The sequence below is a fragment of the Euphorbia lathyris genome, chromosome 10 (genome assembly GCF_963576675.1).
Source record: "Euphorbia lathyris chromosome 10, ddEupLath1.1, whole genome shotgun sequence".
Classification (NCBI taxonomy): domain Eukaryota; kingdom Viridiplantae; phylum Streptophyta; class Magnoliopsida; order Malpighiales; family Euphorbiaceae; genus Euphorbia; species Euphorbia lathyris.
In genome coordinates, this window is record NC_088919.1 from 70,625,563 (window position 1) to 70,642,825 (window position 17,263).

Below are 17,263 nucleotides of genomic sequence, written 5' to 3' on the forward strand. Positions count from 1 at the left end.
ATAGTCTTAAAGCATTTAAAATAATTAAAAGCTTCTGACTTTTCTACCAACAAATATACCTATGCTTTTCTACTAAAATCATCAATAAATAACAAAAGATACCTCTTATTGCTATTAGATGCTGGAGTGATCGGACCGCAAATATCATCATGAATAAGGTCCAATTTCTGAGTTGCTCTCCATGTACTCCTCTGTGGAATCGAATCACGGTGTTGCTTCCTATTGATACAATCAGTGCATGTTTCATTTGAAAGAGATAGTTGAGGCAGTCCACGTACCATGTTTTTACACAACAGAGTGTTCAAACCCTTGTAGCTTAGATGCCCATACCTCTGATGCCAAAGATGAGACAAAATTTGAGTACTGGAGTGGAGACACTGATCAGATTGCATTTGTGATTGAGCTTGAGATTGAGGCAGTAAGACAAACATCCGATTAGAGGTCATTATAGTTTGAATTATTAACCCCTTCTCGGGATGAAATATCTTACACATCCCTTCCTTGATCAAAATAGCCAGGCCTCTTTCTTGCATCTGCCCTATGCTCAAGAGATTATTTTTTAATTCTGGTATAAAATATACATCAGCAACAACATGTATGACACCATTCAGCAGTAGCTTCACACTTCCTTTTCCAAGCACATCCATCTTCGTGTTGTTTCCCAACTTTACAGAATGACGAAATGTTTCATCGAGTTCATTGAATAGAGTTTGATTACCACACATGTGATTTGAACACCCTGAATCAAGGAACCATGCATCTTCCCTTTTGTATTTATACTCCTCCACGTAAGACATCAAAAGCATTTCTTCTTCCTCGGCAAATTCTGCATAATTTGCTTCTTTATTTCTACTTGAACATTCATATTGAAAATGTCCAAGTTGGTGACAATGGTAACACTCCACGGTTGCTTTGTTGAAATTGGCTCGACCTCTCCCTCTTTCTCTTCCTCGGTATGTACCATGACCACGACCTCTTCCTCCTTCGTTTGATGTCACTTTCAAAGCCTGCTCCTCATCACTACTTATCTGGAATTTCTGTTCATGTACAATTAATGAGCTTTGTAACTCATCAACAGTAAGAGTATCGATGTCCCATGACTCCTCAATAGAACATACGATATAATTGAACCTCTCAGTTAGAGAGCGTAGAATTTTTTCTACCACTTTGACATCATGCATCTCCTCTCCATAAATCTGCATCTTGTTGGCCACAGTCATGACCCTAGAGAAATACTCCATCACCTTTTCACCAATTTTCATTTCCAGAGTTTCGAACTCTCTGCAGAGAGCTTGAAGATGAGATCTTTTGACCCTTGCATTTCCTTCAAATTTCTTTTTCATGGCATCCCATATGTCTTCAGCAGTATCCTTCTTCAGAATAGTGTCAAGAACAGTTCGGTCGATCGCCTGGAAGAGATAATTCTTCACTTTCACATCCTTCAACTTCATTTCATCATTTTTCTTTCGTTGTGCTTCTATTTGCACTAAATCACTCTCTGGCTCAGTATAGCCAGATTCCACCAACCCCTAAAACTCTTTAGATCGCAAGAAGTTTTCCATCAGCATACTCCAATGGTCATAATGACCATCAAAACGAGGAATGGCCAGCTGAACAAAACTCCCTTATGTAGTCATAATCAAAGACTGTTGTTTTGATTAATTTAGCCCAGTGTTGGCTCTGATACCAAATGTTGAGAACTTTAAACTAATTGAAAGAAATAGAACTCAAGCAGATGAATCAAATGATGACTCTGTTTTATTAGAAATAACGTTTGGCTTTAAATAGCCATACAAATATTATCCAATCTTAACAGAAAAGATATAGCAGCCTACTTAGCAAAAACAAAGGAACGTAAATAATAAAATTCAAAAACAACTCAATATCCCTAAAGACTAGGTCTTTATTCAACAGACTTCTAACTGAACTCAATTCCTTCAAAAATGTCTCGGATCCTGCTTCAAAATATATACATATTAGTTGAATGAGTTGGGTTGGGTTGGGTTGGATTTGGTTTGGGAATCAATTTCCATGCCTTAGCCAGCCTTGTCCGAGTTCGATGTAAATATAATACGGGTTGAGCTAAATTTGGATAAGATAATGGAAAATTTATAGAGAAATTCATTTTTAAAAAATTATCTACAATTATGTCAAGTAATAATTTAAATTATGTAAAATTAAGTAAATTATTATTTTTAATATATTTTAAGAATTATGTTTTGTAAATTTTAATCTTCAATTCTATTATTAAAATATATTTTTTAAACAAATTGATATGCAATTGGTGTAGAATAAGGAATTAAATAAATATATTTTATAATAATGGCTGAAATTGACCAAACTTGTCAACGTTAAAGATAAAATTGCTCTTAACTGGCTAATGTTTAGAGTAAAATTACACAATTAGGAGTAAAATTGCTACATTACGTAAATATTATAGACCCTAGTATTTAGGTAGAAACCCATAAAAAACATTAAAATAAAGGCTTAATACATCATTTGCTCTCAGAATTTGTCCAAAAGCTTGATTGGTCTCCTGAACTTTTAAAGTGTCTCAATAGATCCATCAATTTGCATAAAATGTTTAGTTAATTTCTCGAACTTGCGTAAAATGTAATCAATTAATCACTCGGTTGCAAAAAAAAAGTAAATTAAATGCGGAAGGTGCATTCCACGCATCTTAGAATGTTATTACATAATTTAAAAATAGATTAAAAAGAAAGTTATTACTTGTTCAACTATAAAGCTTGTCTTCGCTAATATTAAAATTGTATACCTCCGATCTTTGTCGTTTTACTTTTTTTAAGACGCGTGCAATACATCTTCCTCATTTAATGTATTTTTTACAACCGATTGATTAATGGATTATATTTTGTGTAAGTTTAGGAAACTAATTGAATATTTTATACAAATTAAAGGATTATTAGAATACTTTAAAAAGTTCAGAGAGCTAATCAAGCTTTTCGGTCAAGTTTAGAGGTAAATGATGCATTAAGCCTAAAATAAAATTCCAATCCCAGCCCAAACCAATAAATGAGCAAAGTAGCCACCCAACCTTATCCACCTCCATCAACAAGATTTTGATATCTTCATTCTACTGTAACTTCTTCACCCCCAAACAAACAATGTCAGCTCTATCAATGGCAGCTTCAACCATTTCTTCTTCTCCTCTGCACACTAAACTCTCCAATCTCACTTTCTCACCTTCTCCTCTTCCTCTCCCCACCCAATTTTCACAAAAACCCTATAAACCCTTCAAATTTCTCAAACTCAATACGCATTTCCCCAATCCCTATTTCCCCCAATTTTCCTCCGATTTTCACCTCGCTTGTACCGCCTTCGAGAGCTTTGAATCAGCCGAAGATGATAATGTAACATCTGAAGATGACCTAGAATCTGAAACAGAAGAAACAGAAGATGATGGAGAAGAAGAAGAAGAAGAGAAGCCGTCGGGATCTAATGGAGAAGGGAGACTTTATGTGGGGAATTTACCGTATTCTATGACTTCATCGCAATTGACTGAGATTTTTCAAGAAGCTGGTCGTGTGGCTAGTGTCGAGGTTTGTGAATTTCAATTTCAATTTCAATTTGGGATTTTCCATTTTTTCCAATGGGTTAAATGGATAATTCGTTACTGAACTTTGATAAAATAGTCACTCAGCTTCAATTTTTCTCCCGGATCAAAATGGCTGTCAAATTATATCAGATGACTTAATTAAAATAAAATACGAAGTTGAATGATATTATTACATCGGAAAAAATGGCTGTCAAATTATATCAGATGACTTAATTAAAATAAAATACGAAGTTGAATGATATTATTACATCGGAAAAGACACATGGCTGCCACATCCGTATTAGTCTGTATTCACAGCAGTAGTTAGCATCCAGTCTTCCATGTAACTCGAATTATCTCCAATTCACATATGTACATATGCATTGTGACTCTATATAATTAAAATAGTGGAGTCTATTATAATATGTGTGGATACATGTTACATGTGTAAAAATATATATGGAAGGTCCTCCTAATGACATGGACAATTTGATGCTTCTAATAATTTGCCACATCGCAGACACAAACAACAAGTCGCTACCGCCTAGATGACACATGGCAGCCACATATGGTCTGGGTCAGTAGCGGTGAAAGTTGATTAGCATTAATCTAAGTTGATTAGTGGTGTTGTGGAATCCACTTTATATTTCCGATTTCTAAGTGTATTTTTGCTTGTAGTGACTTAATCTATATAAAATTCAAAAGTTGAATGATTTTATTAATTTCAAGAGGAAAAAGTGACGTGGCTGTCACATAAGTAGGTAGTCAACATTCACCTCTGATCTGATCGAAATGACAAATGGCTACTGACTAGATGACATGTGGTGTCACGTGTCATTTCAGTCAGCTAGGTGACAGTCACGTATTGTCTTGGTCAACTGTGAAAGATGACGAGTGGTGACGTGGAAGCCACTTTATATTTTTTTCTCTTAAAGTTGCATAGTGACTTAACTGAGACAAAATTTAAAACCGAATGATTTTATTGACTTTAAAAGCAAAAATACACCGAAAAAGTGACGTGACTACCACATCAGCAGTAGTCAACATTTACCACTGACCAAACAACATGTCTACTGTCTAGCTGACATGTGGTCACGTGTTGTTTCGGTAGCAGCCACGTATCGTCTTGCTCAACGATGAAAATTGACTAGTGCTGATATGAAAGACACATTATATCTTCCGTGTATTTTGATTTATTGAGATAAAATTTAAAGTTAAATTATTTTATTGACTCAAATTAAAATTGAATGAGGTTTAGGAGACAACATGGAAATTTAGTAACCAACAATGTATTTAACCTTTTCGGGTTTTTCATTTTTGTGAATTGTTTCTTTGTGTTGTTATCAGGTTATTTATGATAGAGTGACGGATAGGAGCAGGGGTTTTGGGTTTGTTACAATGGCAAGTATTGAAGAAGCTAAAGAAGCAATTCAAATGTTCAATGGATCAGTAAGTGCCATTGCTAATGCTCATTGAATTGTTGATGTTTGATTTTGCTTCTTGCATTTGGATGATAGGCAAGTATATTCATTAATATTGATCTATGTTGGACGGAAACGAAATCGGGCACTAAAACGGGTACAAGAAAATGTTATTTCTGAAAAATATAGCTAGAAAACCCTAATGGAAACAGAAACCGATATGAAACTCAAATGAATAAAGTCCTGTTTTTTGTCATTTAATTTCAGTACCGGTAATTTCAGCTCAGTAATTTATCATTATTTATTATCTTTGAACTTGTCCATAATAGCAGATTCGTTCCCTAAATTTTGCAAGTGTCTCACCAGCTCCTTGAACTTGATTATTTCGTATCACCAACTCTCTGGGCTTGTCCATAAAAGTAGATTAGCTCTTTGAACTTTATAAGTGTGTCACCACCCCCTAAACTTACTTATTCTGTAACAACTAAATACAAAAGCTTATTAAACATAAATTCTAAAACTACACCTTCATCTATTCAAAAGGTAATTTTTTCACTTCTCATACCTTTTAACCTATTATAAGAGTTACCGAATAAGTAAGTTTAGGAAGTTGGTGAGCTAATCTACTTTTATGGACAAGTTCACGAAGTTGTTGATACGGAATAATCAAGTTCAAGGAACTGGTGAGACACTTATAAAGTTCAGGGAGTCAATCTATTATTATGGACAAGTTCAGGGAGCTGGTGATGTATTAGGCCTTCTTCTTATTATTATTATTATTATTATTATTATTATTATTAGAACCATTATTATTATTATTCTTATTATTTTAATTATTGCTATTTTTAAAGTCTAATATTATCATTTCCTTGCATTGTAGATATTGATTCCTGGCTCCAAGATATTTTATGCAGATTAGTAGGAATGTGATCAAGTTTGTACTAGGCTTAATACATCCCTAGCTACTTATAAAAGAAATGTTAATGGTTCCTCTGTACTTTTAAAAGTACAATGTTCAATTTACCCTGAACTTGTTTAATGTGACCTATTAACCCTTTAAAATCCACGTGGCAAAGTAAGGAGAGATTTTAGAAAAGTTGAAACGTATTCACTTTAAACAAGTTCATGAGGCTAATAGATCACTTCAAAGAAATCCAGGGGCTAATAGGTACCTTTCAGAGAGTCAATAGATTATTTTAAGCAAGTTCAGGGCTAATAGGTACCTTTCAAAGATGCAATAGATCACTTTAAGCAAGTTCAGGGGGTAATAGGTATCTTTCAGAGAGTCAATTGATCACTTTAAGCAAGTTTAGGGTAAATAGAACTTTTTCAAAGTATAGGGGGCAATCGACTTTTTTGGACAAGTACAGAGGATTCACCTTCCTAGTTTTTTTTTAAGTAGGTGTTAGGATTTGAAACATAGTTTTTTAAGGCGCGTCTCAAGCTCAAAAGGCGCTAGGCTTTAGGCATGTAGCCTAAGAAGCCAAAAGGCGGGCTCTGTTCAAGAGGTGTGTGTCTGAGTGTGTCGCACGCCTGAGCCTTGTGCCTTAAATAACTATGATTGTACCCAGAACCCTGAATTTTGAATCTCCTTCCGGTCTATATGTCGATGGATCGACTTTTTCCGTAGCTACTTTATTATACTGTAGACCTCAATCTTAGTCGTGGCTGTCGCGGTAGGTTTAAAACCTTAATTGTGTCTGTTGATATATATTAATGTACTTAGCTTGAATGTTTAATAGAATTTCTGGAACCATGCTTTTATTTTGAGTACCATATGCATGTGCAACAAGATGAAAATGGTTATCTTGATGATTTAATAGCTAATCGGAGGCCGAACTGCGAGGGTTAACTTCCCGGAAGTTCCAAAGGGAGGCGAAAGAGAAGTAATGGGAACAAGGATGCAAAGCACGTATAAGGGCTTTGTAGACAGTCCGCACAAGCTCTACGCAGGAAACCTCGGTTGGACTCTCACATCTCAAGCTCTTAGAGACGCATTCGCTGATCAACCGGGCTTATTAAGTGTCAAAGTCATCTACGAGAGAGACACAGGAAGGTCTCGTGGTTTCGGGTTTATAACTTTCGAGACTGCTGAAGCTGCTGAAGCTGCTCTAGAATCCATGAATGGAGTGGTAAGACTACTGAGTTGGTTATTGCTTTTTAGAGTAAATTTATTATTCGCTGCATTATTATCTAACACATTGTTTACTCGTATTTTCTATAAATACATTATAAAGTCCTTAAATTTTATTCTATCTGTGGTATCCAAAAATTTGTCGTTTGCCATGTGACCCGTGGTATTCTCATAGGTGATATTTAACCCATTTTGGATGAAAATTTATCGGATTTGTTAATTTTTACAATTTTTAACATGTGACAATTGTTTTAGTTTTTATTTTTTCATTTAGACTTTATGTTAATAAATAAGAAAAAAAATCAATTCCTTATTTATCCACATATTAAGTCTATGTGGAAAAAAAATAGTTAAAACAATTGGCACGTGTACTTTTCACCTGTTAAAAATTGTGGCATGCGAAAAATTTAACAAATCGGATAATTTTTCATCCAAAATGGATCAAATATTACCTATAGGAATACTTCAGGGGTCAAATGACAAAATTTTGGATACCATGTGGGCCAAATAAGGCATTAATCCTATTTAAAAAATAGTTTTTAAGTGAAAAAATAAATTTCAGGTATCAAAGTGTAAGCGTGTTAAACTTCAGGTACCAAAAATGCAATTTTATTCCTAATAAGTAAAGGGCAAATTAGTAATTTAAATGGATAAAATGACTAAACGGTTATATATAATAAAAGTTAAGGACCTTGTAATTTATTATTGAAAGTACGAAGACTAAACAGTGTATTAAGCAACAATGTAGCGACTAATAGAGTATTTACCCTGCGTTTTATTCTTGCATTATTTTGTTACGGTTCGGGTTTTGTTTTTCTGAGGATTTGGATGTTTTATTCTTGCATTATTTTGTTTCGGTTCGGGTTTCGTTTTTCTGAGTATTTGGATGTTGTGACGTGATTAGGAAGTGGAAGGACGGCCTCTGAGATTGAATTTGGCTGCAGATAGAGCGCGCCCTGTTGCGTATCAGCGAGCAAATGCTGAAGATAACCTCGAGAGCACCGAATTGTTTTCTGGCATTGGCTCCTAAGCTAAAATCGGAACTTAACGAATGATTTTTCGTTCTGTTTAAAACGCGGTGATACGGGTAACATCTGCATATTGTTCTAGTTTTCCACTGCTGTAAAGATGTGTACAAAAGGGTTCGTGCGAATCGGGAAAGTGAACTTAAAATGCAATCACATTGATGTGCATTTTTGAGTGATGTAGTTCTAATTGTACAAGAGTTTTACGCGGTTTACGAACTTAAAGCTATATTTTAACGGCTATATTGTTACGGCTATGTATTATATCGACTTTGAGATAACCAACTGTTTGAGGTGTTTTCAGCTGTAAGATCATTGTTATGGTATTAAACTTGCACGAAAATGAAGTCGCGACTGAGGTAGATTGTATGTTCAGTAAACGAAATCGCGACTTCTATGAAGTTAGTTAATAGGATCAATTTACTTTCAAAATAAGTTTGGGTATTAATGTGACTCTTCAACTTGACATTTAAGATCCAATTCATTCGAAATGACACATGTCATCATGAGAAAGTGATATGTGTTAAATAACTACTAATCATATATTGACATGTGTTATTTTGATGAATTTTATTTCAGTTGTCTCGAGAACTTTAGATTTTGTCACTTTGGTAACTTTAAGAGCAAAAACACACTGAAAAAGTTAACTGGTTATCACACTAATAGTATTCAATTTTTAATGCTGGTCAAAATGACATGTTGATGTCACTTAGTCGATATGTGGCTGTCACCTAGCTGACCAAAATGATGTGTCAACTAGATGATAGCCACATGTTTCGGTCAACCAGATGATAATTACGTGTCTTTTTTTCAGTTATTGGTGAAAATTGATCAGTGCTAACGTGAAAGCCATGTCACATTTCTAATATCTTTTTGTTCTTGAAGTCATCAAAATGACTTTATTAAAATAAATTGAAATTGAGTTACCATTTTAAGACAGTCATGAAACTTCAGTGATCAATGGTGCATTTAATTCAATCAAATTGATACTCAAATTTATGGACTAAATTGATCCTACTAGCCACCTCCATATGCCCAATTGATGGGTAATTAGTAGCGTTCACTAAAGTTAGTACAATATCCTCAAAAGAACACAAAAATTTAATTTGTTTTAATAAAATCACGTAAGTTTACTTTTGTCCAATAAAGTTACTTTGAATGTTTTTCAGTCATCCTTCGGCTGGAATTTTAATTGACAGTCCAATTTTTTTTTAGGGATAAGGTGCAAATTTGCCCTTAAGGTTTTTAGGGAAGATCACATTTACCCTTTAAGTATAAAATAGTAAAATTTTAGGTCTATGGTTTTATTAGAGGTGCAATTTTGGACCTCTTGAATGGAAAAGTTGACCACCGTTGAAGTTTTTCTATTATATTCAGAATTACGTGACTTCATTTCCATCTTCTTCCCCAGAATCACATGTCTCCTTCTTCTTCCCTTCAATTGGGATTTTGATTATGCTATTAGCTTCTTCTCCTTCTTCACTTCACTTGCAATTCTGCTCTCGTTCTTCCCTTCAATCACGATCCTTATCTCCTTCTTCTTTATCGCGATTTCTGCCATGAAATCATTTTCAATTTCAATCCCTTCATCGTGATTTCTGCCATGATATCATTTTCAATTTCTACACCTTTCAACAGTATAAAGATCCAGCGATTTCTGCCATGAAATCATTTCCACTTTGCGTCCTATTTCTCCCCAGCACTCATTTCTACCCCCTTCATCCTGATGTCGCCCAACTCTAATCAAGGAAAAAACACTTAAATTTTCTGATGATGCATCTGCAGTTTCTGTTTGTTTTTTAGTTGTTAATTTCTAAAATTTTGTAGAATGGTATGAGTAAGAGCTGGAACTAAAAAAGATTTTAGGGAAGGATCGGTTGAAAACAATAATGAAATTTGCTTCTCTTTCCTCAACGGTTTGTTGGGTTTGTTGGTTTTTATGCTTCAAAAGAATACTTTTCGGGCTTGGACTTGGGCTTGGTAGTTTGTGGCCTTTTAGACTTAGTCATAAATTATAAACGTTGCAGTCATGGGTTGTTACTGCGGCTTGCTATTTTCACGCCCTCACTATCACAGAGCCGTTTTCCATTGAAGGCGGATGGTTCTTTTTCCTATATAAGAACAGAAAATCCTCAAAAATACAACGCAATTTTTAATCTCTGTTTTCTGGGTATTGTTCATTACTGTTCTCAATCTGATTCTCCGCAGTACACCGTGGAATTGGAGTCGTGTATCCCTGGAGGTTGATTGCTAAGAGTCCGTGTGTGCATTAACGGGGCAAATTCGACTTTAGGGCAGTGATTTCGATCACGCCACGACATAATCCAGATAAGCTATTTGATTTTCCCTTTTATTAGTCATATTCTTCTTACAATCTAAAGTCGAATTTCTGTTATTTGAATATGACTATTGGTGAAATTCCTACGGCAATTCCTATCTCTGCTTCAATGATGTCTAATGCTTTTATTCCTGATATGTCAAAATTAGATCCTTTTGATGGAAAAAATTATAAGATGTGGTCAAACAAAATGGATTTTTTCTTGGGTCAGATTGGTGTTGATTATACATTGTTGGTTGATGTTGCTCCTGCTGATTCTGTTAGGAACTTTGATAAGGATAATAAGACTTGTCGTGGAATGTTGTTGCATTATATGACTGCTCCATTATACATGATCTATAGTAAGTCTAAAAATACTAAGGATATTTGGGATGCTTTGAAGTCTAAGTATGGTTCTGATGATTTTGGGACTAAGAAGTATGCTTGTTCTCGTTGGTTGAATTTTCGTATGAATGATAATATGCCTGTGCTTGATCAAGTTCATGAGTATGAAAATTTGTGTTCTGATATTATTGCTGAGGGAATGAACATAAGTGATCAGTTTCAAGCCAATTGCCTCCTTGAAAAATTACCCCCTTCTTGGCAGAATTTTGTTCATTCCATGAAACACAAACAGAAAGAGTTTACCCTTCAAGAGTTAGTTTCTGGAATTAAGATTGAAGAGCAAAATCGGATCCAAACCAAAGGAAAATCACATGAACATTCTTCTTCTAATGCTAACCTTGTTGAACCTAAGAATGCAGGTAATCATAAATTTACAGGTCATAGAGGTCCAAAAGGCAAGGGTCCTAATCAATTTCATGGGACAAGACATAATCATAACAACCACAAGAAGGGCAAGAGACCATTTAATGGCAAGTGCTATACTTGCGATAAAGAAGGACATTTCGCAAAAGATTGTCATCAACGATATGGATCGAAGAAGGAGAATAAAGCACAAGCAAACCTTTTTGAAGATGAGATAATTGCTGATGTTGTGTCCGAGGTGAACTTGGTGAGCAACGTGACTGAATGGGTGCTAGATACCGGTGCAACCCACCACATTTGTTCCAACAAGGAGATCTTCCAAGAGTACCAGAGTGTAGCCGATGGAGAATGTGTTTTCATGGGCAATTCAAGTACTGTGAGTGTTCTTGGCAAAGGAAAAGTTTTTCTAAAATTAACCTCTGGAAAAACTATTACTTTACATAATGTTTTACATGTACCCGATATCCGCAGAAACCTCATTTCTGGTGCTTTACTTAACAAGGCTGGTATTAAGTTAACCTTTGAATCTGATAAACTTGTACTCACCAGAAATGGAGCTTTTATGGGTAAAGGTTTTTGTAATAGTGGTCTGTTTGTTTTGGATGTTGTGATTGACAATAATAACAATGCATCTTCTTCTGTTTATATTGCTGAGTCTGTTTCTTTATGGCATTCGAGACTAGGTCATGTTAATGTGGCATCCATTAAGCGTCTTAAACAACTTAGTCTTATTCCAGACTTTAGCAGTACTTCTTTTGATAAATGTGAAGTGTGTGTTGAGGCTAAACACCCTAAGAAACCTTTTTCAAAAAATGTATATCGATCCTCTTCTTTGCTTGAGTTAATACATAGTGATTTGGGTGACTTTAGGAATACTATGAGTCGAGGGGGTAAACGATATTACATTACTTTTGTTGATGATTTCTCCCGTTTCACTAAGGTTTATTTGTTGAGTTCTAAAAATGAGGCCGAGGAAAAATTTCTTATTTATAAGGCCGAAGTTGAGAATCAATTAAACCTTGAAATCAAAAGATTAAGATCGGATAGAGGTGGTGAATATGATGGGACTTCACTTAAACAATTTTGTGAACAAAATGGTATTATTCATGAGATTACCGCTCCTTATACCCCTGAACAAAATGGTATAGCTGAGCGGAAAAATAGAACACTTAAAAATATGATGAATGTTATGCTTCTTAGTTCGGGTATGCCTAATAACATGTGGGGTGAAGCTATTCTTTCTGCTTGCTATGTACTTAATCGTGTTCCCCATAAAAAGTTAGATAAAACTCCTTATGAATTATGGAAAGGTTTTAAGCCTAACTTGAATTATCTGAAAGTGTGGGGGTGTTTGGGCAAAATTGGAATACCTGAGTTCCAAAGGAGTAATATTGGACCTAAGACTATGGATGCTGTTTTTATCGGTTATGCATCTAATAGTGCTGCATATAGACTTATTATTAAAGATGCATCTGGTTTTGGTCCTATTAAAGAATCAAGGAATGTTGAGTTTTTTGAGCATATTTTTCCCATGAAAGTGAATGTTCAATCTTGTGTACCTTATGTTTTGCCTTCTTCTAATTTGAAGCGTGATGTTGCATCATCTAGTGAGGTTCTAGAACCTCGAAGGAGTAAAAGAGCTAGGACAAATACTAGCTTTGGACCCAATTTCATTACTACTTTCTTTATTGAGCATATAGATGAGCATAATGTGTGTGCATTCATTTTAGAGGTTGAACCTAAGACATATGATGAGGCTATGAGATCAGTTGACTCTAGTTTTTGGCAGGAGGCCATAAATAGTGAAATTGAGTCAATCATGAGTAATAATACTTGGGTTCTTTGTGACCTTCCTAGAGGTTGTAAGGCATTAAGTAGTAAATGGATCCTAACAAAGAAATATAAAACTGATGGATCTCTTGATAAATTCAAAGCTAGACTAGTTGTTGGCGGACATCGTCAAAAGAAAGGTATTGATTTCTTTGACACTTATTCTCCTGTTACTAAAATAGCCACGATTAGAGCTTTGATTGCAATTGCATCTATTTATAATCTTGTTGTGCATCAAATGGATGTGAAAACAGCCTTTTTGAATGGTGATTTGAATGAGGAGATTTACATGAAGCAACCAGAAGGTTGTATAGTTCCTGGACAGGAAAACAAGGTATGCAAACTTGTTAGATCACTATATGGGCTGAAACAGGCACCCAAACAGTGGTATGATAAGTTCCATCAAACTATTATGTCTAATGGTTTTCAGGTAAATGATTCTGATGCTTGTGTTTATTCCAAATCTGATAATTTTGGTTGCGTTATCATATGTTTATATGTAGATGACATGTTAATCTTTGGCACTAATTTGGACATAGTTGTTTCAACTAAGGATTTCTTAAGTTCTTGCTTTGAAATGAAGGACTTAGGTGAGGCAAATGTTATTCTTGGCATTAAGATTACTAGGACTTCATATGGAATATCTTTAAGCCAATCTCATTATATTGAAAAAATTCTGAAAAAGTTTAATCAATTTGATTGCATTCCTGTGAAAACTCCATATGATCCTAGTATTCATTTGAAAAAGAATAAAGGTAAAAGTGTTTCACAAGAGGAGTATGCCAAGATAATTGGAAGTGTTATGTTTTTAATGAATTCTACTAGACCCGATATAGCATATGCTGTTAGTAGGTTGAGCAGGTATACTCATAATCCTAATCATGCGCATTGGGATGCTTTGATTAGATTATTGAACTATTTGAAAGGTACTATTAATTATAGTTTGCATTATCAAAGGACACCATGTGTTTTAGAAGGTTTTTGTGATGCTAGTTGGGTGTCAGATAATGATGAAATTCATTCTACTAGTGGTTATGTGTTCACTATTGCTGGTGGTGCTATTTCTTGGAAATCCTCTAAACAAACTTGTCATGCTAAATCAACAATGGAATCTGAATTTATTGCTTTAGAATTGGCAGGTAGTGAAGCTGAATGGCTAAGGAGCCTGCTAGCTGATATTCCATTGTGGGGGAAGCCAACTCCATCAGTATCAATCCATTGTGACTCTCAAGCTGCAATTGGGGTGGCGAATAGTCAGTCTTATAATGGGAAAAAAAGACATATTCGTTTGAGACATGCTATTGTCCGAAATCTGATCAGAAATAATGTGATATGATCAGAGCGAAATATTGCAGATCCTCTGACCAAAGGCCTTTGTAGGAAAATAGTGTTGGAATCAGCACATGGAATGGGTTTAAAGCCTATTGAGGAGTAATTTGTAATTGATACCTAACTTAGAAATTAGCTAAGTTAAATGGGTCAAACGAAGTTACAAAGTGCTCATATGATGTACTACAAACCATTCCTATTAATAAAGTAATGTAGTAGTTTTTAATACTGTCATGAGTATGAGGTTGAGTTTGGAAACTCTTAAATAAGTTCATAGTCTCTTTTGAGGTGGTTTGTGACAGTACAAACTTGATGAACTTACCTATGTGAATGTGGGGGTTACGCCCAATCTCCTATGAGGTTTCTTAGGCTTGAACCTTTAGAGCATTCATGAAAAAATCCAGGTTTTTTTGGGGCATCTAATTGGAATGTGTAATTGAGTACACATCTGAAAGCGCAATAAAATGCGTTGGTCGCGAGAACATGTATTTATTTGAGAAAAGGTGAGTGCTCAATTGTGTCATTACAAACTCCATGGAAAGGTTCAAGGTTAAATCCACCTAAGTGGCTGTAGGACATTCTTGTATGCACTAGGTGTCAATTCAAGTCCACAAGACATTGATGCCTTAAATCTTAGTATCCATTACCCAGAAACTTTCTTTCTTCTCTAAAAATATATTCTTTTGAATCATGTGGGGGATTGTTGGGTTTGCTGGTTTTTATGCTTCAAAAGAATACTTTTCGGGCTTGGACTTGGGCTTGGTAGTTTGTGGCCTTTTAGACTTAGTCATAAATTATAAACGTTGCAGTCATGGGTTGTTACTGCGGCTTGCTATTTTCACGCCCTCACTATCACAGAGCCGTTTTCCATTGAAGGCGGATGGTTCTTTTTCCTATATAAGAACAGAAAATCCTCAAAAATACAACGCAATTTTTAATCTCTGTTTTCTGGGTATTGTTCATTACTGTTCTCAATCTGATTCTCCGCAGTACACCGTGGAATTGGAGTCGTGTATCCCTGGAGGTTGATTGCTAAGAGTCCGTGTGTGCATTAACGGGGCAAATTCGACTTTAGGGCAGTGATTTCGATCACGCCACGACATAATCCAGATAAGCTATTTGATTTTCCCTTTTATTAGTCATATTCTTCTTACACGGTTTTCTGTCATCGATTTCGGATTTAGGTAGCGGAAGGGAGACGAAGAGTCTTGCAAATTAAACGTTCAGAAATTAAAGGACGAAGGGATAGCAGAAAATAAAGTTGAATGAGAGGAAGGGATGACCGGAGAGTAGGAAACACGAGTTGAGAGTGAAGAAGAAGGATAGAATTTAACAGTGTTTAACTTTTCCATTCAACAGATCCAAAATTGCACCTATAGTAAAACCATAGACCCAAAATTTTGCTATTTTATACTTAAGGGGTAAATGTGATCCTCCCTAAAAACATTAGGGGTAAATTTGCACATTATCCTTTTTTTTATTATATCACATGGTGTTGAGACATGTGAGTAGATATCATGTAGTTAACTTTGGCAGCAAAATGACTGGAAAATATTCAAAGTGACTTTATTGGAATAAAAAAACAAAAACTGAAATGATTTTGTCAAGAAAAATTAAATTTTTTTGTAATATTTTGAAAATATTATCTAAACTTTTGTGGACAGGGGTGCTAATTACCCCAATTGATCCTTAATTCCTACTCTTGCATCCTTCTAAACATTGTCTGAAATATTTTTTTTGTGCATTCGCTTCCATGTAGTTTTTTGAGCTATCAACTTCTGACCTATCAACACAATTCAAAAGAGAACTTGTTTCCCACATTTATTACTTTTATCACATTTATATTATATAAAATATATACCCATAAACATTATATAAACATTAATTTATTTAAATTCCTCTATAATATAATGAATGGGTAAATTACATCCATGGCCACTGAACTTTACCCATTTTCACATTATGGCCACTAAACTTCATTTTTTCCCAGTATGACCACTAAACTTTACACTTTTTAACACCGGTGGCGACTCAATTTTAACTAACTTCTCAAAATGACCGTTAACGATCTCAAAATGAAAATATTCAAGAATTAAAGTTGTTCAGAACGACATTTACCATGAACCCACATTTTTTATTTTCGAAAATCACATTTTTTGGAGCTTTCTCTCTCTAAAAATCATTTTCTCTCTCCTAACCAAACACCACCTAAATGACCTCAAAACAAAAAATTTCAAGAATTAAATTCCTTAGAATATTATTAACGCTTTGGATTTTTTATTTTTAACCGTCAACGGTCGTTTTGAGACGTTGAGTGGCCACACCGGTGTTAAAAAATGTAAAGTCCAATGGCCATACCGAAAAGAAATGAAGCTCAATAGCCATAATATAAAAATAGATATAGTTCAGTGGCCGTGGGTGTAATTTACCCTATAATGAACGTAAAATTCAGGTTAAACCTAAGAAATTGGCTTTAAGAGAATTATTCTAAAAAATATTAAGAGGTTGGGAAATAATTTATTTGAATTTTTTAACTTTATAAAACAATCCATTATGGTGGTGATAGACCCGTCATAATGGTACAAAAAAACAAGCAACTTTACTTTTGTCTTTTATACTATTATGGTGTCTTAGATGTCACAGGACTGTTTTTAATTACAGAGATAAAAACAACCCCTTCATGGGGTTTAACCCGAATTTATTTTTTGGCTCTCAAGGTCACATACTTCATATAGCAATTCAGTAATACTCGGGTTTTCAACAAAACCAATAAAATATTTTAAACTTATTTACCCTCCACGCTTCTCTCCTAAATCTCTACTTTCTATACAAAAAAAATTATTTCTTTTTTAAACATCATGCTTTAATTAGAATTATTTGCAT

The 17,263-nt window shown here is 34.7% G+C and overlaps 1 protein-coding gene across 1 annotated transcript; it reads left to right on the forward strand.

The window, feature by feature from the left end:
* Positions 1 to 3,042: 3,042 nt before the first annotated feature.
* LOC136209185 (RNA-binding protein CP33, chloroplastic) lies at positions 3,043 to 8,417 on the forward strand. The gene is made up of 4 exons (XM_066000585.1): positions 3,043 to 3,560; positions 4,904 to 5,005; positions 6,801 to 7,109; positions 8,016 to 8,417. The coding sequence occupies exons 1-4, from the start codon at positions 3,126 to 3,128 to the stop codon at positions 8,139 to 8,141; spliced, it is 972 nt and encodes a 323-aa protein (XP_065856657.1). The 5' UTR covers positions 3,043 to 3,125; the 3' UTR covers positions 8,142 to 8,417.
* Positions 8,418 to 17,263: the final 8,846 nt, after the last annotated feature.